The sequence below is a fragment of the Delphinus delphis genome, chromosome 5, assembly GCF_949987515.2.
Source record: "Delphinus delphis chromosome 5, mDelDel1.2, whole genome shotgun sequence".
NCBI lineage: Eukaryota > Metazoa > Chordata > Mammalia > Artiodactyla > Delphinidae > Delphinus > Delphinus delphis.
Window position 1 is genome coordinate 23,669,746 of NC_082687.1, and position 22,560 is coordinate 23,692,305.

Consider the following 22,560-nt stretch of genomic DNA (forward strand, 5'->3'; position numbering starts at 1 on the left):
AGGACTCCAGCGGAGTGGACCTAAGAAAGGAGAGGATTGGTAAAATGGGAATTACAATGGGAAGCTTGGGAAAAGTTGACGATCTGATAAAGGCAATTGGTGAGGTGGAAAACAGAGACTCCATTAGAGCACAACCCAAGGAGCATTCTCTGTTGTGTGGCCTGGGGATAGTGACACTGACCCTGGACAAGAGGAGAAGCCAAGGCAATTCTAGCCCCAAGGGGCTGTAGGAAACAGCACACATCCACGGCCATGAGAGTGTAAATGCCCTTTACTGATTTTAAACTCTTAGACTCAACCTTTAGAGTTAAAAAACAGAAAATTGAGATGGTTATAGAACAGTGTGAAAGTATGTGTACAGCAGATGAAAATTAGGCAGTGGAAGAGTGTGAGGGAAGATGGAGGAGAGGATGAAAACTAATTGTTCCAAGAAAGTTACACTCTGTGCCTGATAAACTACAATAGTAGCTTAGTATGTGGCTCAGAGTTTCTCTGATTGAGGGACTGGAATGGGGGTATCACTGCTTTGGGAGGAAGGAGGGAAGAGGCAGTAGGGAGAAAGTGAGCTGTCTGTCAAGGCTGGACCTCAATAGATAGTGTCTAAAAGGGACAAGTCATATAGAAGCATAGTGTTTGGAAATAGGATATGTCTTTTACTGTCCTAGTAAGAGACTCAGCTCAGTTCAGATGGTTCAAATGTAGACTTTAATGAAGGGACTATTTATGGCACTGTGGGTTGGGCTTAGATGAGGGTCCTTATACCCTTAGGCTGGAGGGACAGGGGAGGAAATAATAAATGCTAATTTAAAACACTGTGTATACAAGACCAGTGAGCTCTGGAACAATGAGGAGTGACCACCCAGGGATGCTGTGCTCAGGAATTAGGTAAAGCCAGGAGAAGAGAGGAGGATAAATACGCTCACCCCTTCCCCAAACAGAGAAGGGTGGAGAATGGGTGGGCGGGAGAGGTTTAAACCAAGAATAACCAACCCAGGGTAGCCACCCAGAGAAGCCAAAGCCAGGACATGCTTCTCTTTGGAGTCCAGCTGGGGGTGAGGATGCCTGCAGTGGGGATTTTTGTTATTGTGTTGTACAATTTGATGTTTTAACCTCCTGCAGGTATGAATTTAATAGAACATTTTAATATACATACTTTTATTCAGCACCTATTATTTCATCTAATGTGCTATGCGCGACTCAGTCTGTTCTTAAGTTGCTTATCGTCTCCTTGGAGAGAAAAGATGCTAAACAAACCAGCAAACAAAGTAATAAATATTACAAATTGTGATTAATGCTATAAATTTAATTTCATAGCACACAAAAAGTTAGTGCTACTTGTATAAACGTAAGTCTTTAATAATGATACTGTACTAATATTTTTTTTGCGGTACGCGGGCCTCCCACCGCTGCGGCCCCTCCTGTTGCGGAGCACAGGCTCCAGACGCGCAGGCTCAGCGGCCATGGCTCACGGGCCCAGCCGCTCCGTGGCATGTGGGACCTTCCCAGACCAGGGCACGAACCCGCGTCCCCTGCATCGGCAGGCGGACTCCCAACCACTGCGCCACCAGGGTAGCCCCTGCACTAATTTTTAAAATATAATTATTTGGGAGTGGGGACAGTTCTTCTCTTGAGTAGCTTGTTTTGCTCTAACCGTAATACACGACATGCTGCAAATCAGATATACAAACAGAACAGCTGCCTCTTTGTTGTTTTGTTCCCTTGTTACTCATTTTAATGAATAATTTGAACTGACTCCAAAACATTATATTAGATATATAAGCATGCTTTAAGAATTAAATCATAATGTTAGTGTATTTAAAACTTAGTAGTGATATCATTATCTAAATATAGTAAGTTTTAAGAAAGTCAATTATTTTAGCTGCTTTGCCCTCTATAAATATTGTAATTTGGTAGTGAAACAGACAGCAGATAAAAATTAACCCGAGGAGCCATAATATCCAAGTATAGAGAGCTGGGAAAACTCCCCCCACCTTCCTTCTTCCTGACATAGGAGCCTCGATGATTGGAGTAAATCTTTTCGGGGGGGTCTTTGGTGGAAATTTGCCTTTCCTTGCTTTTCTAGTAGAGATTTTTTTTTTTTTTTTGCGGTACGCGGGCCTCTCCCGTTGGGGAGCACAGGCTCCGGACGCGCAGGCTCAGCAGCCATGGCCCACGGGCCCAGCCGCTCTGCGGCACGTGGGATCCTCCCAGACGGGGACACGAACCCGCGTCCCCTGCATCGGCAGGCGACCCTGCGCCACCAGGGAAGCCCTTTTCTAGTAGAGATCTGAGCAACAAAAGAGAAATTGGGAAAAGCATTACCAGCACAAGAGTTTTCTTCGGTCTTCTTGATACTTCCTGTTGCTGAGGGTTTGTCCAAAGGGAAAAGATAAATGATCTGAGGAAGATGGATGTCAGCTGTCTCTTCATCCCTCTCACCTTTCACAGCATGCACAACAGTCTGAGAACAGAAAAAAATCTAAGTCTTGGGTTCCTATATCCTGAGTGTTTGCTTGTTAAAGTAAACCTTGAATACTTCATCTCCCCTGATTTAGGCCCCTCTGTTTCCTCCATGGAAAAGCTGGTGAGGGTGTTTTAAGCTGATAACTGCGCTACATGTAAGATGTAGTCATGAATCACTGGAAGCGAACTGTTTTTAGAACCTGCCAGAATTATCATACGAATGCACTTCTACACAGGGTGTTAAAACATGCTAATTAAGGAAACTGTTTATTTTGGTGCCTTTATTCGTCTCTGAATGTTTTTTGTATGGATCTTCTCATTTGAATTTTTTCATACAGTTCTGGGAAACAGAAGTCTTACCGATGCAGGAGTTTTAAATGTTCAAGTACTTACATATGGGAGAACATGTAGTATCACCTCTCTAGAGATCATTTTGTTTAAAATAGTCATGAGTTATTAAGCATTCTGATTGCTCCAGAGGTTAAGAAATAGAACCACTGGATCACTGAAGCCCAGAAACTCCTAAGACTTGTATCTCCCTTCAGGGATGCTTTTCTGACGTTTTGTTCAGTGAGTGTAGTTTGTCTAACCCTGGCTGGCTGGATGGCTGCCTTGCAAATGTGTGTCACCAGTCACAAGGGGGGTCACCGGACTGCTTGTTTACGTAAGTCAATAGCAGTGACTGTCATCTTCATATTTAAAGCAATGTACATGTTGATGCAAAACTCGAGTACAAAATGCAGGTTTGGAGGAGAGTCGGTTGTTGCTGCTGATGAGATCATAGATAAAACCCACACCTCTTTCCAGACAGAAAGCTCCCCATGGAGATAAGCCTGCTTTCCAGAGGAGTCCCTCAGCCATGCCTGTCATCACTGTTCAGCGTCTCCGTTTCACTTTACCCGTGCCTTGATTTGAAGTACGGTGAAAACGAATCCATAGCTTTCCAGAGTCATCTTTATGGAAATGATTTTGTTTTAGCCACTCATGTCAAAGACACCTGAAAACCAGAAATTAAAGCGGGCTGACCACATGCACTGAGAAACTAGCAGTTAGTAAATTGTCTTCTTAAATATCCTGAAACCCATATACTACCTAGATGCAATCTACAGATGCCGACTTTTCCTTAAAAGGTAATAATCAGAAGTCCAAAGGTGCACAAGGGAATAGTGAACCTGCCTAAGTTGATACAAGCGTTTTGTCTTTGGGGCAAAAGCGTTGAACAGGAATTTCATAAGTTAACTTTCTGCTCTTGAGTAGCTGATTTGTAGAAGTCCAGAGTAACCCCTTTGTGCTTTGTGCTTTGTTTTGTTCGGTTCTGTTGTGTTCTGTTTTGGTTTTTCCTGATTTCTGTAGTGCCTGCCTTTCTTACGTTTTCCGCTGCTCATAAGGACTCCACTAGGGGGAAGACGACAGAATGGAGAAGAAAGGAAACCTATTCAATGCATTGCATTTGCTATAATTTTATGCCCTGTGTTTGCTGCTCCTTCTGGATACCTTGGGGGAAGGTTTTTCTATTTAGTATCTTTCATTTAGTAGCATCTATATTATGCTTATTTCTATATTTAAAGTGTAAATGTTTTTTTTTTTTGCGGTATGTGGACCTCTCACTGTTGTGGCCTTTCCCATTGCGGAGCACAGGCTCCGGACGCGCAGGCTCAGCGGCCATGGCTCACGGGCCCAGCCGCTCCACGGCATGTGGGATCTTCCCGGACCGGGGCATGAACCTGTGTCCCCTGCATCAGCAGGCAGACTCTCAACCACTGCGCCACCAGGGAAGCCCTAAAGTGTAAATGTTTTTTCAGTCTTACTGGTAATTTTTCAATTAATTCATTGTCACAGTATACTTCTTTTGCTTTCCTAGCAGGTTTCCATTTCCACCATCAAATCTCAAACCACTTAATTATTATTTATGGACGACTGTAACGGTGATCATTGTAAGGTTCATCTTATTCATGAAGACTTTCGTTCATTCATTCACTCAGTCACACTAGCTGGGTCCCTACTTCTGTCAAGCATTGTGTGTGTTAGGTTTTGAGAATAGAGCAGTGAAGAGAGAGTTCTAGGAGTCTGTGTATAAATAAATGGTTACTTACGGTTGCCCTCTAAGCCATTTGGTGAAAGGACTAAGCTGAGAGGAACCCTAAGGGATTCTTTTTTTTTTTCTTTAAGTTCTTTTTTCTTTTATAATTTTTTATTTTTTATACAATTTTTAAAGGTTATACTTCATTTACAGTTATTACAAACTATTGGCTATATTCCCTGTATTATACAATACATCCTTGTAGCCTGTCTTACAGCCAATAGTTTGTACCTCCCACTCCCCCCCTATATTGCGCCCCCCAAGGAATTCTTGATAGCTACAGTGCTGAATAGTTTTTATTTCTGATTATTCTTTTCCAACTGCTCCTAAAGATTAGAAAGCCATATGGGGTTGGCGTGAGGACTTCAGTGCCATGTCTAGGAGGCTAGCTAAAAAGGTCTTGTGTTTTTTATTCTTTGTCTTTGCTCCACCAAGAATTAGATCTAGTTACCCAAAACTCATTGACCTCAGCCAGCCTAGGGTTACATAATCTTAATCTTTAAATGAAAATCTCATTACTTTGCCTTTTCATGGTCAATTACTCAACAAAATACAGAGCAGGTACTTTTGTTTTCATTTTTTTTAAAGCTAGTCAAATTTTAACTAGAGATATTTTGTTTCTCCTTAACTTCTCCTCTGTTTTTGGACCAAACTATCCTTTGTTCATAGTAGATAATCTATAACTAGATTGCCTCATCTTTTAATCTTTAAGGTATAAACATTTAAATGGCCGAGAAGTCGAGATGTTTATTCTGAGAATGTCTTCAGGTTACAATGCCTAACATAAGTTGAAGTATCAAAAGATCTTTTTTCCTGGAATAAATTCTTCATCTGTTAGATTTAATAAATTGGTCTATACAGTATGAGATGGCCATTCAATAATGGTCATACAAGGTGATAGCATTTCTTTGGAGAAGATATATGTTTGTTTTCATCATTATTTGCTTAGAGCATCAACTACATACTGTAGCAAATTGGACAAGGCCCAGCAGGACATCATTCGAGTTATAATTAAATATCTTAATTGCTAGAGTGTATCTGGGATGCTGTGCTAAGAAAACCCATGGTAAATAAATATCCTGTGTGTTTACAATCGTTAAGTGTGTTTTCTTTATCGGGTTTCAGAAAGCATTCAGTGAGGGCTTCACCTTTATTTCCATAATTCTAGCATGATAAGCAAGACCTGGAAAAATTAATCAATACTAGTGAATATTAGTGAAATATTAATGAATTAAAATTTTATACCTGAGAATTTTAAGCTCCTGAAAGTTAGAAGTGTGGCTCAGGAAACCAAAAACACAGTCATCTTTATTTAAACAGTATACTTAGAAAGTATATATGTAAATGAACAAAAATTAGATGAAAATATGGAAAAATATATACTTTTGATGATGGTAGGATTATATATAATTTCTCCTAATTTTTCAGTTGAATTTCGTATTACTTGTAGTTTATTACAAATAAGTTTGTTAAGAAAATGCCCATACGACTGACACAACTTTATTTTGGAGAGTATTTCACTTGGATGTTGCATAACCTTCAGAAATATAGATTCTACCACAGGACTTTAAGAGGCACAGACATTTGAAGTTTATAACATACTAGTACGGAGCTAAGTCTGTTGCTGTAGGTTTTTCTTTCTCTCATTTTTTTTTAATAGCTGCTAAATTTTAAAGATTTAGTAGAATTAAATTCAGAGGCTAAACTCTAAACAAATTCTAACCAGAAATTAATATCAAAAAGTAATTTTACATAACTTAAGAGACCAAATAGACATGTTTTTCTGCACTAGTAAAATACTCCTTTAACTCTTTCATAGTCTTAGTATACCACTTTCCCCCTCAGCAATCCCAGTTGATACGAGCATTGTGGGTTTTAGTTGGAATTTTCCCGTGTTTGATTCAGAATGATTTCACTTTTCAGGAACTGGACAAGAATTAGAATTGTTGCCTTTGGGAATTCCCTGGTGGTCCAGTGGTTAGGACTCTGAGCTTTCACTGCCAAGGCAATGGGTTCGATCCCTGGTCAGGGAACAAAGATCCCAGAAGCTGCGTGGCGTGGCCAAAAAAAAAAAAAAAAAAAGAATTGCTGCCTTCAGCACGCCTACACTCGTGGACCAGTTGGGATGCAGGGACTTTCACACATGTGTACATGTTCCATCTGACTTTCTGTCTCTATCTACTGCAGTAGCACCTACAGTCTTAGGAAGGGGGCAGGGACTGGATTGGAGAGTGGATATAAAGAGTGGAAAAATATAGGCCAGATCTCCCTTTTCAGAATTTTATGACGGTCTGATCCCACCACAAAGAATTGGGGGTTTGTGGTCGTCTGAAGCCCTCTAATTAAATGGGGGAAGAGATACCATCTTTTTCTGCACATCCTCTCCCTTCCAGATCCACCCCACCTTCTCTCTAGTTAAATACTACCAATTATATATTTAAAGTAAAATAGTGAAATGTGAATTTCTGTGCCAAAGTGTGGGATGTCCCAATGACGCCTCTGAAAACCCAAAGCCAATCCCTGTGCTACAAACTCAAGGTTTATATTTAGAAAACAGTGTGGATCCTGTATTTTCAAAATGCCTGTAAACATGTTTGTGGGGCTATTTTTAGCTTTTATAGGCTTTAGTGAACTTCCAAGTTGGCAAGTCAGACACAGTCAGTTGTTGTCTGTTACCTCGGATGCCAGCACTTTGTGAATGACTGACTGTCTCACAGGGTTTCTAACATGCTTAAAGCAGATGGGTGTATAAGTTGTGTCCACTGCATCTGGTATATCTATATATGTACTACTGTACATACTGTCCTTTTTTTTTTTTTAGCTTTTATGAGCTGTATAACTGCGATAACAGTTTTGTATGGAATTCAAGATGAATTGGGTCCTGCCAAATGGCACTGGCAGAAATAGCTAGTCCTTTTCTCTTTTCCCCAGCCCTTCTCTCCTAGTCCTCAAGCATTAAATTGTGCATTCACAAATCCTTCCAGTCGCTGTTATTTTCAGTCCATTGTATCTACTTCCTGTTGGTCAAAGGTCAGGAGGCTTGGGTGGTGTAGAGGGAGATGGAAAGTTGACAGGAAAAAGAAAGCTGGGCTCATTTTAGGGCCAACACATCATAGAATGGGCAAGATAGCACCGATTTGTTGAAAACAGAAGTAAATGATCAACAGTTTTTCTTGTACGATGAGATCATTATCTGGATGTTACATGAATGAAAAAGTGTTTTCCCCCAAAGAATCACGTCTTCAAAGGGTGACACTCCCCTCTGTGATTGGGTGACACGCCCCTCTGCGATTGGGGGTGCGGAGAACATCATTATCCGCACTTGGGCTAAGTCTTCCACGTTCGCATCAGAGGTCCTCTTGATTTCAGTATCTGTGGAGTAATTTTTGTATCATGTTCAGCTTTGTGCTTAGCTCTCCTCTCTGGGTGAGGTTATTCTTCCCTGCATCTTGAACTTAATGTGGTTTTTTGGGATTTTTTTTTTTGCGGTACGCGGGCTTCTCACTGTTGTGGCCTCTCCCGTTGCGGAGCACAGGCTTCGGACTCGCAGGCTCAACGGCCATGGCTCACGGGCCCAGCCGCTCTGCGGCATGTGGGATCTTCCCGGACCGGGGCACGAACCCGTGTCCCCTGCATCGGCAGGTGGGCTCTCAACCACTGCGCCACCAGGGAAGCCGGAACTTATTGTGTGATCAGTGTAGCCATTTGCATCATTGCAGAAAGTTCTCTTGGACAGTACTGCTCTAAAACTGCAATTAGAATTTGTATCTGTGCTGGAAAATCTTGTGACTTTAAGATGTGATATCAATTTCCTACCACTTAAACAACAAAATTTAAGTAACGTTCTCACATCTTCTTCACTTAAACATGTGCATTGACACTATACTTCATAGTACATGGCATTTTGTCTTTATTCTCCCTAACAACATTGCATTCGGCCCTCAGAAACTGGGATGTCATTACACACACACACACCCCCCAATGTTGAATATATGAAGAGAGAATAATTATATATATAAATAAATATACTAACATAAATATGTAGACTTTCCAAAATACTGTAGGCACTGTCTGAAGTTGTAGTTTCTGAATTTTAGCACATTGGCATGGTTTCATATTGATTTGTTTCTTGATTAAGTTAGTTTCCCTTTTTGTTGGCTGAAAGATTTGATAGGATTTATGGCTAAACTCCTAGCAATAAGAAGGCCCACTGTTGGTTTGGCGTATTATCCATTTATGTGAAGACTAAGTTAGCGAAGGACAGAGACAGCGTTTTCAGGGTCACCAGGAGACATTGATTCGTTCGTTCATTTGTTCAGGTAAGTTATCACACATGCCTTTTAAGGCGCCAAGCCCTTGCCTGCTATGCACTATGCTAAGCACTTAGATAGAGGAGGAATGGGACAAGATCTTGGGGAGGAAAGCAGCTGTACAGAGGACTGCTTGACAGTCAAGAGGAGAGTACTCAAATAGAAGTTTGCACAGGTGCTCTGAATACCCTGGAGCAGTCAGCTTTACCTGGTGCAGGTGACAGAGAGCCAGAGAAGGTAGAAAGGCAGGTGTTCCAGTTTTCCTTCACACCAGATTGCAGTTACTCCAAATGCAAAAGGTTAGTTCCTTGCCAAGCTCTCTCAATGTTTTGGAAATTTTTCAGACCATGGGGAAGGGGGATCTTAAAAAATGCCATTGAAAAGCATCTTTTACTGATTTTGTCAGACACCTTCATGGAGATGTATCTTAATTTATTTACTCAATTTCCTGCTGTCACCAACCTTCCTGGTTTGCTCAGGACTGAGGGGTGTCAGGACGTGGAACTTTGACTTCCAAAACAGGGACAGCCCTGGGAACATGGGATGGTTGGTCACCCTATTGTTGGATATTTAGATCGTTTTCAAATATTTACTCATATAAACAGCACGGTGTTGAGTGTTTTGATGCCTATATATTTAGCTGCAGAATGCATTGTTTCTTTAGGTGAGATTCGTAGAGATGAAATGAATGGTTCAGTGACTTCTGGGCGTGTTTGGAGCTCACAGCCCTGCGTTGTACTTCTGCTGTTTTCAGCTAGATTGCTAAGAGTCTGCCTGGACATTTGTGCCACCTCTGCCTCCACAGGTTCTTAGGGAGATATACAGACGACACGGCCAGGTACATACTTGCTCTGTCGCTAGCTGTGGCACCCATTCTAAATCTCTAGCTGGCCAGATTGCATATGACTCCAGCTACCTTTTGTCTAGGCTGGAGGCTGATTCCAAAAGTTCAGGTGGATTCCCTGACCCCACTTTCCTGTGACCACACCCTGATATGAGCTCACTGACCCTTAGTGCATGTGGTGGCAGGAAAAGGGTGAGAACAGATGAAACCCAAGGCAGGTGGTCTTTCTTACCAGTACAGGTTCAGCTATACCATCACCCCAGACCTTCATTCCCAGACACACAGGACATAGCAAGCTTATCTTGGATCCACTGCTAGCCAGGCTCCTGCCTCTCTTCAGACTCATGGTCAGGATAAGGAAGCCTTGAAAAGCCCCAGAGTTAGTGTGGAAATATGATGAGAGATGAACTAGTATTCACAGGTAAAAATATATTCAGCCTGCCCCACAGTGCTGTATTGAGAGTTAATGCCATGAGGTGACCTACCTTCCTGTGGAACTTTAGTAACTGATATGCCTGGTTGGGGTCCAAGGTCTCATATCAAACTGTTCTTTGTAGTAAGAAGTATTAAAGTGTAGTCCTATTTCGAGCATTCTTAACATGTGCCCCAGGGGTCATGTGAACCCCTGAAACTGCAATATTATGTATGTGCCTTTTTCTAAGAAAAGGTTCCATTGCTTTTATTAGATTCTCAAAGCAGTCTGTGACCCCAAAAGGTATAAAAACTAGCTTGTGTATATTAAATACTGGGGAGTTTTCATCATTGCTTTTTTGTTTGTTTGTTCATTTGATGCAGGACTTAACACCAGAGCTTCGAGGTAGGCATCAGTTTAGCAACGATTTCGACAAGTAAATGATATGCACATTTACTTTCAACAAGTAAATGATATGATACGATCATTCATTAATAATTTAAAATTCCCTGAATTTTTTTCCCCAGCTACTGTAGTGTTTGAGTTAAATTTGATTTTTTGCTGTTGTTTTGCTATTGTGAAATTGGTTCAGGTCTAGCTAATTTGTTTTTGTCCGGGCAGCATATGTAAACTCCCATTTAAAAGGTTTGTGGCACAGTTGTGAGCCTATATCTAGGCATTGTTCTGCATTATTTTTGGTGTATTCTTTTGTTTATATTACTAAGCTAAAGTTAGCACAGATAACACTAGGCTAGAAAATGGTGACAATAGTTTGAAAACAGGAAATTTTAGGCTTGTGTGTGTTTGGAACAGATGATCATAATGACAGAGCCAGTGGAGTGGAAACTTCCACCAAGTGTGTTTTTTCCTTATTTTGCTCTATGAGAAAAGATGGTGCTTCCTGGAAAACAACTCAAGTATTTTAAAGTAAACGGTTTTCTTTTGTCCCTGCTTCATGGTTAATTTGTTTTTCTTTATTTTATTTACCCTGGTTGTATTATTATTATGGAAATTTAATATTTTTAATAGGTAAAGTAATTCCCAAAGTGCTTATTTTAGATAGTTAACTATCTAAGTATGTTAACCATTTACTAACATGGTTTTTAAAATAAATTAAAATTGTGAGACTATTATAACCACTGGACTTTGGTGGAAGAAATTTGTTTCTCTATTTTAAGTGTTCCTAACTTTACTTTTTTTTTTCTTTTTAACCCTCTAAATTCCAGTCTTGAAAACAAAGTAGTTTTACTTTGTCTAAGCTATTTCCTGACCAAGACTCTCTCCAGATGTATCCTGGAATTCTATATTTAAAAGAAAGGCTAAATTTATTCACTAATTGCAGAATCAGAAGAAGAGTATGCATTTCCATACAGAAATAAACTTTTCTGTGTGTGTACATCATTCCTAGATTTTAAAATATTAATTAATAGACTTTGTTTTTCAGAGCATTTTTAACTATAAGCTTTTAAATCATGTAATATTTTAAAAATTATAACAGGAGTAAATGGAAGCTCCTTGAAAAAAATCAGACTGCACAAAATCATATAAAATAAAAACATGAAACTGGTCTGACCCTCCCATCCCTATTCCTGGAATGACCACATTTAACACTTCCGGTGTGTCTCCTTCCAGACCTGCTCTCTAAACATAGTTTACATGTACAAGCACACAATCATTTCAGACTAAATGAAATCATAAAGTTCTGTAACTCACTTTTTAAAAAAATTTAACAATTATCTTGTGGGCATTTTTCATATATAAGTGAGATCTAGCTCACTTTTAAAAATGTTTTGCATCAACTTACTATTGTATAGCTAGCTCGTAATTTATTTAAATTTAACCATTACCCTGCTGATGAAGTTTAGATTAAAACCTATCTTATTAAAAACAGCATTTTCATTTTGTGAAACCCATGTCTTCATGGGTTAACATTTTACAGATCTCTGAGATTCTACGTAAATTTTGAATTCACAGTCACGACCTTCTTTCCTTAAGTATCAGTCATGAAATACCTTTTAAGAGATTTCAGAATAAGAAAGTTGCACTCTCCTTTTCCCCCCAGTTTCCTAGGATAATATAGGGTTAGTAAAATTAGTGGGATGCTTCATGATAGAAAGGCTCAAGAATATAGCAAGTGCTGTTCTTCAGTTTATCGGCTCAAGGTAAACTCGAGGATTCAGCAACTAGAGAGACCTGAAGGCAGTCATCAGAGGTCACAGAATGGGCTTGTTAATGGGCTACTTGGGACCTGTGTGCTGAGAGTTCAGAGAAGCCTTAACTCAGAGAAAGTTGAGGGAAGCTGCAAAGAAGAGGTTATTGAGCTGACTCTTGAAGACTGAGTAGGATCGTTGGGTGAGAGAGAGAGGATGCGTTAGACTCAAAACAAAACAACAAAATGCGCGCGTTGGCTGGAAAGGCCAGGCAGGTAAGTATGGTTTTGAAGAACCTTGTATGGCAACTTGTAAAGGCAGTTTGGGCCACCCTAATAACAACTATGGACTTCTTTTTTTCTTTCCCTGAGGTCTTTTCATTTAAGTTCACTGACTCTCCGCAATCATTGTGATGAACAGAAAACTTTAAAAGCATCCTGTCGAGGCTTTGAGGGCTTCACAGTGGGTGAAGCGCTGGGGCAGATATAAAAAAACATTTAAGGAATGGTCTCGGCTTTCAAAGAACTCAGGGAAAATAATTCACAAGCATTTGGAACATTGGAGATGTACACAGTAAAATAACAGGTGGTTCCAAACTGTCTATAGCCATGCAGAAGACTTTCCAGGGCAGTATCTGATGGATGGCCAAGACTCCAGAGGGAAGGTGTGGCGAGGAAAAGGGAAAGTTTGGACAGAACCTTGGAGAATAGATTAGGTTTCCAACAGTAGAAAGGAGTTCAGACATACCCGCCAATAGGATAAATATTGTCAACAAAGACGAGAAGGGAGAAGATAAACTAGCTTGGCAAGAGCAGAAGCCTTGAGAAGATAAGGAATTAGATAGATGAAAGCTTTAAAGGACCTCTATGTTTGTTTCTTTAATTCTATTTTAAGAAGCAACCTAATTCTGTCTATTGATTGGACCAGTGGTTCTCAAGTCTTGGTGGCACATAGAAATCACCTGGTGAGCATTTAAAACTACCTATGCTGGTGCTAGGGCTGATGCCCCACGCTCCAGTTTAGTTGGCCTGAGGTGAGGCCCCCAGTTATCAATCTTTTTTTTTTTTTAAGTAAATTTCTCTAGATATTTCTTACCTAGAGTTAGAGTTGAGAATCACTGGACCACCCTGACCTCTTCTCTTTGCCCATCCATTTATTGGCTATTTCTTCAGTAATTAGCTCTTCCAGTTATAAGTACAGGGAAGCGATTAGGGAGTCTTGGAAAGCATTGTACCAAGCCCGTGTTACGTCAGTTATAGCAGAGAAAGCTCAGAAAACAAGTGTGTGCAGCATTCGCAATGTTTTTCTTTAAAACTGAGCCCGTTTGCCATTTAGGCAAATTAGACATATTTTGTAAGTTTGTTAGTAATATGATTACAGGTCGTGGTTTGGGGCTAATCCGTATTGAAATTTTTTTCTTCCCACGAGGTCATGGGACTCCATCTGTACTTTCTTGCCAATGTGTACATACCCATACTCTGTAGGTACGTGATAAACCTGTATTAGAACCTTGCTTCCACATGACAAGTCTGTCTTCGGTATGATGTATGCAGCTGGCTTAAATACAGAAATTATTTAAAAGAACAGTTTTCCTTTAAAATGGAGTATAAAAATTCCTCTCATATCTGTAGAGTTTTTAAAACAAACGAATTGATGGTTTATGCACCTCTGCCTTGCCTGACAAATTCTTGTCAGCCAAACTGCAAATGGGCTGCGGAGATTGCAGTCATGTCAATATCCCCAGAATGCATAGAAAGTGTGAGAACTTCCATATTTTTGTCCATGGTTCCTTTGATTGGCATATTCAGCAGATGCTGACTGAACACCTCCTTGGGACTAGGAGAAGAAAGATGAAAGGTGAAAAGACATGGCTCCAGCCCTCAAGAGGCTCACTTGTAGGGATGTCAAACACGGTAACTGGGAACGAGGGGGAAATGGAGAGCTTGGAGGGGGCCGCTTAGGGATGGTGCCCTGAGATCTGAGCTAAATCCAGGGGGTGGATTATGTGCCAAGGGGCAGCCTGTATCAGGGCCAGAGGCAGGACAGAAGCAGAGTGTTAGGGGACCTGCAAGCATTTCCGATGTGGTTGGAAGGCAGAGAGGCAAGAAGTGAGGCTGGAGAGATAGGGAGAGGCTGGAAGAGCCCCGTGTGCCCTGCCGGAGAGTTTGGCAGGGCAAACTCTGCAGGCGGTAGGCAGTCACCAAACATAGGGTATGGGTAGATGGCAATGCAAATACTCCATTGGATATTGGATATTTAGTTTGGCAGTCTGATCTAAATGTATTTCCATTGGGATCCATGGACTCTCCGTGCTGTTCTCTTTTGATGTTAATACAGTAGCCAAAGTTACTCTTGAAACCCTGAGATGGAACACCTGTATCAGAGTATGGTGCTTTCAAAGCTGCTTCAAAATGCAGACCTGCTGGTGAAATCTTTTTACTGCATCATTGATTCGACTTCAGGTTGAAGTGACTATTGCATTGTAGGAAATGACAACAAAATAAATGTTTGCATAGTTCTTCTCAAGCACACCTGCTCATTTGCCAGTAGATAAAACGTTTTTTCATGTGCATTTTGTTTAAAATTGCTTGGAGTGTTTTTGAGCGTTTCTAGAAAACGTGTCCCTTTTGTCTGTTACTGCTCTGTAGGATTGGTGAGGCAATGTACAGCTTTCTCTGGGGCTACCAAGGCAGCAAGGATAAAAATAGGGCAAACTTTAAGAATCCCAGATATTTTCAGATAACAAAGACTGATTTATGTGGACCCATTTTGTGCTCAGACAAAACATAGAGAAGCTTTTGTGCTGTGATTAGCAAGGGTGCTGATGTCAGTTCTCTTGTCGAGCATCAAGCTTTATTCTGTGGCTAAATTGTGCTTTGTACCCTAATCCAGAGAACCTTTGTATCTGCCTTATTAAAGTGTGTAGTTTATGTAATTGCTTTTGTTTTCCAGTTTAATCTGTGCCAGATTCAATGAGAGTGACTCATTTTGTGACTGAGACAAACATTCACATTTGGACCACATTAAAAATAAATAAATAAGTGGCAGGTGCTGCTTGGCTAAATTCTGTGTTTTCATGCTGTAATTTCCTGCTGCAAGGGTTCATCTCTTAGATAATGTCTTCTCGGCCTCTGTAATCGCTAGCCCAATCTGTCTAGTGCCCCGCAGTTCACTGCTGTTCATTTCTTGGCTAGGTATTTTAGTTTCCAAGGGCCTATTACATTTTCACAGTATCATTTCAAGAGGGAAGCAAAGAAATGTTTGGGGGAGCCACAGTCAACTGGATGACAAAGAGTGACACATGAGCTGTAGCAAAGGGACATATTTCATTCTATTCTCTTTTTTGTCATTTTCCCAAGGTGTTTTGTGTGTGTGTGTTGGTAAAGCTCAGTTATGTTTATTTTATGATGTAAATGTTCAGTATTTTTCTCAAGTGGAAGGGGTTTTGAAAGCACACGCCTTTCTATTCAGGGTGGCCAATGTATCTAATCTAATAGTCTCAAAAATTTTACAACTTCATAGTCTTAGGAGAATTCTATTTATTGTACAAATATTTCTAGGTATTCGGCCCTTGCCTTGCTCTGCATTGAGTATGTAACGGCAAATAAAGCAGACATGGTCACTGTCTTCTCGGACTTTATGGTCTGCTTAGGGAGTTAGATACTAAATAAATAAATACAAAGAAAAACTGGATTGCAAATTACAAAAATCACTGCATAGGTATGTGATGGGGTCCCTAACATTATGCCCTGCTCTACAACCGGTGGTGGTTGAGTTGAGGTTGGTCAGGGAAGGGAAGGCCTAAAGGTCAAAGTCTGCCTGGCAAAGAGAGGAAAGAACATCCCGGACTTAGGAAACAGCATGTGCAAAGTCCCTGAGGCAGGAGACAGTTTGGCATCCTATAAACCAGCGGTCCCCAACCTTTTCGGCACCAGGGACCGGTTTCGTGAAAGACAGTTTTTCCACGGAGTGGGTGGGGTGGAGAGGAGATAGGGTTTGTTCTGGTGGTCATGTGAGAGATGGGGAGCAGCAGATGAAGCTTCACTCGCTGCCCACCGCTCACCTCCTGCTGTGCGGCCTGATTCCTAACAGGCCATGGTCCAATACCGGTCCGTGGACCAGGGGTTGGGGACCCCTGCTATAAACCATATGATTAGAAGGGAGAAGTCACAATTGGTGAAAACTTAAGAGAAAAAAAAAAGACCATATTTAAATGGTTAGAGATGAACTATATACAAGCACAGCAGTATGGCACTATTTAGTATAGGGACAGATAACCCTCCGAACAGTCCTGCAGCCCGAGAGCTTCTCTGAAGTGCAGTATAGAAATTGATGCCTGTAATACTTAGTCTGAGTCATCGGGGAATGGATGAGTTATGTTCAATGAATTATGTAGTAAGGCATTTTAGAAGGATTTCCATGAAAGACATTAAAGTTTTAAAAAGTCATTTATGTATTTAAAGACAGAACCTTCACTATCTGGAGAAATCACTTTTACAAAAAGATGTGATTCCTTGATGGCCCTGGATAAGTGACATAATACTCTGTTTTCCTTTCTCTTTACTTCTCTCCTTTTTTAAGCTTACTGTTTGATAGGGAGGTATCTGTGAAGGCGTCCTTTTACTAAGAGATGATATTTATTTATTTTGAAATAAGTAGATGTCATATATTAACTAAATGGATTTTTTTTTTTTTTTTTTTGCGGTATGTGGGCCTCTCACTGTCGTGGCCTCTCCTGTTGCGGAGCACAGGCTCCGGACGCGCAGGCTCAGCGGCCATGGCTCACGGGCCCAGCCGCTCCACGGCATGTGGGATCTTCCCGGACCGGGACACGAACCCGTGTCCCCTGCATCGGCAGGCGGACTCTCAACCACTGCGCCACCAGGGAAGCCCATTAATCATTTTTTAAGTGTACAGTTCAGTAGCATTAAGTACTTTCACATTGTTGTGCAACCATCATGGTCATTTATCTCCAGAACTTCTTCATCTTCTCAAACTGAAACTCTACCCATTAAACACTAACTCCCCATCCCCCTTCCCCCTAACGCCAGGCAACAACCATTTTGCTTTCTCTCTCTGTGAATTTGATGACCGTAGGTACCTCATATAAATAGAATCCTACAATTTTTGTCCCTTTGGCTTATTTCATTTACCATAACATCTCAGGTTTATACAGATTGTAGCATGTGTCAGAATTTTCTTTTAAGGCTGAATAATATTTCATTGTACATATTTCGTTTATCTCTTCATTCATCAATGGACACTTGGGTTGCTTCCACCTTTTGACCGTTGTGAATAATGCTGCAATGAACATGGGTGTACAGATATGTCTCTGAGAGACCCTGCTTTTCATACTTTTGAGTCAGATACCGACACTGGAATTCTTTGAAGGACCGCCATCCCATTTTCCACAGTAGTTACACCATTTTACATTCGTACCAGCAATGCACAAAGGTTCCAGTTTCTTCATCTCCTGGCTCACACGTGTTATTTTCTGCCTTTTTGATAATAGCCATTCTAATGTGTATGAAGTGGTATCTCATGGTGCATTTCTCCACTGATGGTCATGTTGAACATCTTTTCTTGTGCTTATTGGTCATTTGTATATCTTTCTTGGGGAGTCAAATTCTTCAAGTCCTTTGCCCATTTTTTAATTGGGTTGTATATTTTCATTGTCACTGAGTCGTAGGAGTTCTATATGTATTCTAGACATTAAGTTCTTATCAGATATATGATTTGCAAATATTTCCTCCCATTCTGTGAGGTGCCTTTTCACTCTTTGATCATGTTCTTCAAAAATATAAAAGTTTAAAATTTTGATGCAGTCCAGTTTCCCTGGCGTTTGTTTTGTTTCCTGTGCTCTTACTGTCATAATCAAGAAATCATTACCAAACCTAACATCATCAAGGTTTTCCGTATTTGTTTTTCTAAGAATTTTCTAGTTTTAGCTGTTACATGTAGGTCTTTGATCCATTTTGAGTTAATTTTTATTTGATACGGTGAGAGTCTAACTTCATTCTTTTGCACTTGGATATCCAGTTTTCCCAGCACCATTTGCTTTTTATATTTAGTAAAAACGAAATCTTCCTTGGTTTGTTGACTTGATATTACCTGTCAGTGTAATAGCTTCTAATATCAATCGGTGTCTTCTAATGTTTTATCAGAAGCTCTAATAGAAAACAATAAACGTGTATACACATATTATTAAGTTAATTGAGGAAGCATCAGTAAACTTTGCTGGAGTGGTAGATTATTCTGTGGAAACAAAACATTGTCTATGACTTTCTCTAGTCAGTGCATTTATAAAATTGGTTTGACGAATGTGCATCTTGAAAAATTTCTCTCAACACTGGATGGATATTTTTGTTTTGTTCCTAGGCATGGAAGAGGAGATGGTTTGTGTTACGCAGTGGCCGTTTAACTGGAGATCCAGATGTCTTGGAATATTACAAAAATGATCATGCCAAGAAACCTATCCGTATTATTGATTTAAATTTATGTCAGCAAGTTGATGCTGGATTGACATTTAACAAAAAAGAGTTTGAAAACAGCTACATTTTTGATATCAACACCATTGACCGGATTTTCTACTTGGTAGCAGACAGTGAAGAGGAGATGAATAAGTGGGTTCGTTGTATTTGTGACATCTGTGGGTTTAATCCTACAGAAGAAGGTAAGTTCAAGATTTTGTGACTCCACCTGAGTTCTCCTTTATTACTACATTTTAAAAACCGTTGTAAAATTCTTTGTTATTTCAGTTACACAATATAATATTTTTTTTTAAATAGTAACAACATTTAGAAAAAGCAAACCTTTTAATCAGTTTAAGGAGAAATTTTTATAGATTTTAGAAAGAGAGACTACCATTGTGGGGCAGTGTCTAAATAATGTCCTGAAGAAGATGACAAGAAGGCATACTTATTTAAGAGCATTTCTTGAGTTCCAAGGTAAATATTAAGTTGAACCTTAAATAACACTGCTGATACTTGATATTTCAACTTGTTAAAATAACATTTTCATGCGGCTCAACTTAATTCTTCAGGAGTTTTTTTTAATTGAAGTATAGTTGCTGTACAGTATTATATGTTACAGGTGTACAGTATAGTGATTCACAATTTTTAAAGGGTGTGCTCCATTTATAGTTATTATAAAATATTGGCAATATTCCTTGTGTTGTACAGTATATCCTTATAGCTTGTTTTATACATGATAATTTGTACCCCTTAATCCCCTACCTCTCCCTTGCCCCTCCTCCTTCCCTCTCCCCACTGGTAACCACTAATTTCATCTCTGTATCTGTGAATCCCCTTCTTTTTTGTTATACTCGCTAGTTTGTTATATTTTTTAGATTCTACATATAAGTGATATCATACAGTATTTGTCTTTCTTTGTCTGACTTATTTCACTTAGCATAACACCCTCCAGGTCTATCTACATTGTTGCAAATGGCAACATTATTTCTTTTTGATGGCTGAGTAGTATTCCACTGTGTGTGTGTGCACACGCGCACGTGCGCACGCGCGCGCACACACCACATCTTCTTTATCCATTCATCTAATGATGGATACAGGAGTTATGTTTTAAACTATATTGGATTATGGAGTTATGAAATAGCCAAGGTGACTGTCAGTACCTATGAAAAGCAAATGAGAATCAGTCACAAAACATGATGAAAAAGTAACAAACATACGAATTTACTTAACACAAATGTCCTAAAAAAAGCATGGAGGAAGAGGGGTCTCAAGTTTTGAAAAAGAGGTAGTGAAGAAAAGCTTCTTGGAGAAAGACCAATTGTGAACTGTAGGCTTTTGAAGGAAGTAGTGTTATATCTACATAAAGGAAAGGAGGAATGCAGAACCTGCAGGCTTAGGGGCTAGGGAAGGGCCCAGAGGTGGAGTAGACTCCTCCTTGGCTGGAGCAGAGGGCTATGAATGATAAAGGCAAGGAGAGACTTGCTTGAGGATCTGAGATTTGAGTGCCTTTCCTGGGAGAAGCTGAGTGATTAAAGGCCTCGAGAAGAATTTTTTTTTTTTAATAAATTTTTATTTATTTTCGGCTGCATTGGGTCTTCATTGCTGCATGCGAGCTTTACCTAGTTGCGGCGAGCAGGGGCTACTCTTCATTGCAGTGCACGGGCTTCTCATTGCGGTGGCTTCTCGTTGTGGAACGTGGGCTCTAGGTGCACGGGCTTCAGTAGTTGTGGCACGTGGGCTCAGTAGTTATGGTTCGCGGGTTCTAGAGTGCACGCTCAGTAGTTGTGGCGCACGGGCTTAGTTGCTCCGCAGCTTGTGGGATCGTCCCAGACCAGGGCTCGAACCTGTGTCCCCTGCATTGGCAAGCAGATTCTTAATCACTGCGCCACCAGAAAAGTCCCTCAAGAAGAATTTTACAAGTGGAATTCCTCTTTGGGTGCTTTTATATAGCTGTCATGACCTCTTATATTCCCTGTCTACTTCTGTACTTCTCTTCCTTTTTAAACAAACACTAAGAACCCACGGAGGGGACTCCAATACTAATTTAGGTTTGCAGAGCCAAGAATCAGAAATAAAGGTGACCTTATTAAATAGGGTCTTTGACCCTGTTGTTTTCATGGTTATACTCACATTGACAAGCATGCATTTCCAAATATCTATATTTAGGAGTGCTGGAGATTCAGTGAGGGGTGGAAAAATTGTGTTAACAATCAACTTCAAGAGTTAGATTGAAGTGAAACAGTCATCATCTCTAATTAGCTCAGGTCAGCATGCTGTTTCCTCTTTGGCCAGGCAGCCCCCAGGAGAAGGAGGCTTCCAGGGCTGGGATTGGCCCAGTGGGCTGGGGGAAACCCCTTGCTGAGGAAATCTAGAATGCTCGAGGGAAAACAGCGCTGAGAAAGGGAAGGAGGCGTCTGATTTAGACCGGAGGCTAATGACCTAGAGCTCTTCAGCAGAGTTCTACTGATTAAAAAGCCTCAAGCAATTGTTGCACATGTGGAATTAAAGCTTCAGTTGTTTTTGTGAAGTTACTAAATATGTTCACATTTTAAGCGGGCCTGCTGGTATTACTTGTAACTCCAGTTAAACTCCTTTCCCTTCTTGGTGGCATACATGATCTATATTTGAGCGCAGCAGAGGATTTTTCAGTTGAAGTCACAAATGAGATCGCTCTCTTTTTAATGGTTAACAGCCCCTCAGTAATGATAATGATTGGATTTAGACCTCACATTCATTTCCTTGTATGATGGATTTTCAGCTAAAATAATTGAAGTGGTTGTATAATCTTTGTGTTGATGATGTTCTTTTGCCCACTACCTTTTCAATTTAGAATTTGGGGGGATATAAATGCAGATTTCTCTCTCCATTGGTTGCCTGTACAGATTCAGCAGATCTGAAAGACTACAGTAGGTGTTCTTCTGTCTCTTTTTGTTTTCTTTATAACTGTCCGACTTAGCAAAGGATATAAGATGCCCTCTTAGTGCGTTCTCCGGTTAAGGAATGTGAGTGTGTAATTTTTGGAAGCACTTTTGGGGGTGGTTAGAGTTGAGAACCCCCAAAATAAGAATTTGTCATGCTCAAGTGTCCCAGATTAGCTTTGCAAGTTTTAAGGCAAGGAGTCTGGTCCATCTGTCCACCTTAGAATGATTCTTATCATCTGGGAGCCAGTCAGCTCTGGGAAGTAGATAGGTTTTGTCTGCTTTAGAACATTAATTCAGTTATCTACCCAATTATTTGAGTTTGCCAGTACTCCACTAGGCTCTGGGCATTCATTCAACCGATACATATTAGGTGGCCAGTTAGGCAGACAGATGAGAGGTATTATAGACAGGAAACTGAGCATCTAGTGAGAGAAGAGTCATACCCAAAATAATTCAGTACAGTTGATAAGTGCAAGTTAGATGTATGTACATATATGTGTTCACATTTTTTAATATAAATCATATTTTAACATATATTTAAGTGTTAATATATAACATTAAGATATAATTTTATATATTAAAGTATGATACTGTGGAAGTGTATAAATACAGTTTTTGCCCTCATAGAGCTTAAGTCAGTCTAGTAGGAGAGACAGGCAAATAATCTAGGAATTATAATACCAGTTGTTAGGTGCTCCGCTAAAAGAAAAAGAAAAGCATAGATAGCAGCTGATTGCATCTCAGGAGGATCAGGAAAAGCCTAGGTAGTTTTAAATGGCTCTGTGACTATAACTGATAATGTACTGAGAACTTTATTTTTGTCCTTAGTGGAACATCTTCATTGGCATTAGTAGTCAGAATCAGTTACAGTGCCTGTTTTCACTTCATAAACTTACTAGTATAGGGA

The 22,560-nt window shown here is 40.2% G+C and overlaps 1 protein-coding gene across 2 annotated transcripts in view; it reads left to right on the forward strand.

Moving 5' to 3' along the window:
* GAB1 (GRB2 associated binding protein 1) overlaps positions 1-22,560 on the forward strand; it is a 127,891-nt gene that overhangs the window by 65,487 nt on the left and 39,844 nt on the right. For both annotated transcript variants that reach the window (XM_060012090.2, XM_060012091.2), the window contains exon 2: positions 18,638-18,932. In XM_060012090.2, the coding sequence (XP_059868073.1) occupies positions 18,638-18,932 (295 nt within the window). The remainder of the gene's footprint in view (positions 1-18,637; positions 18,933-22,560) is intronic.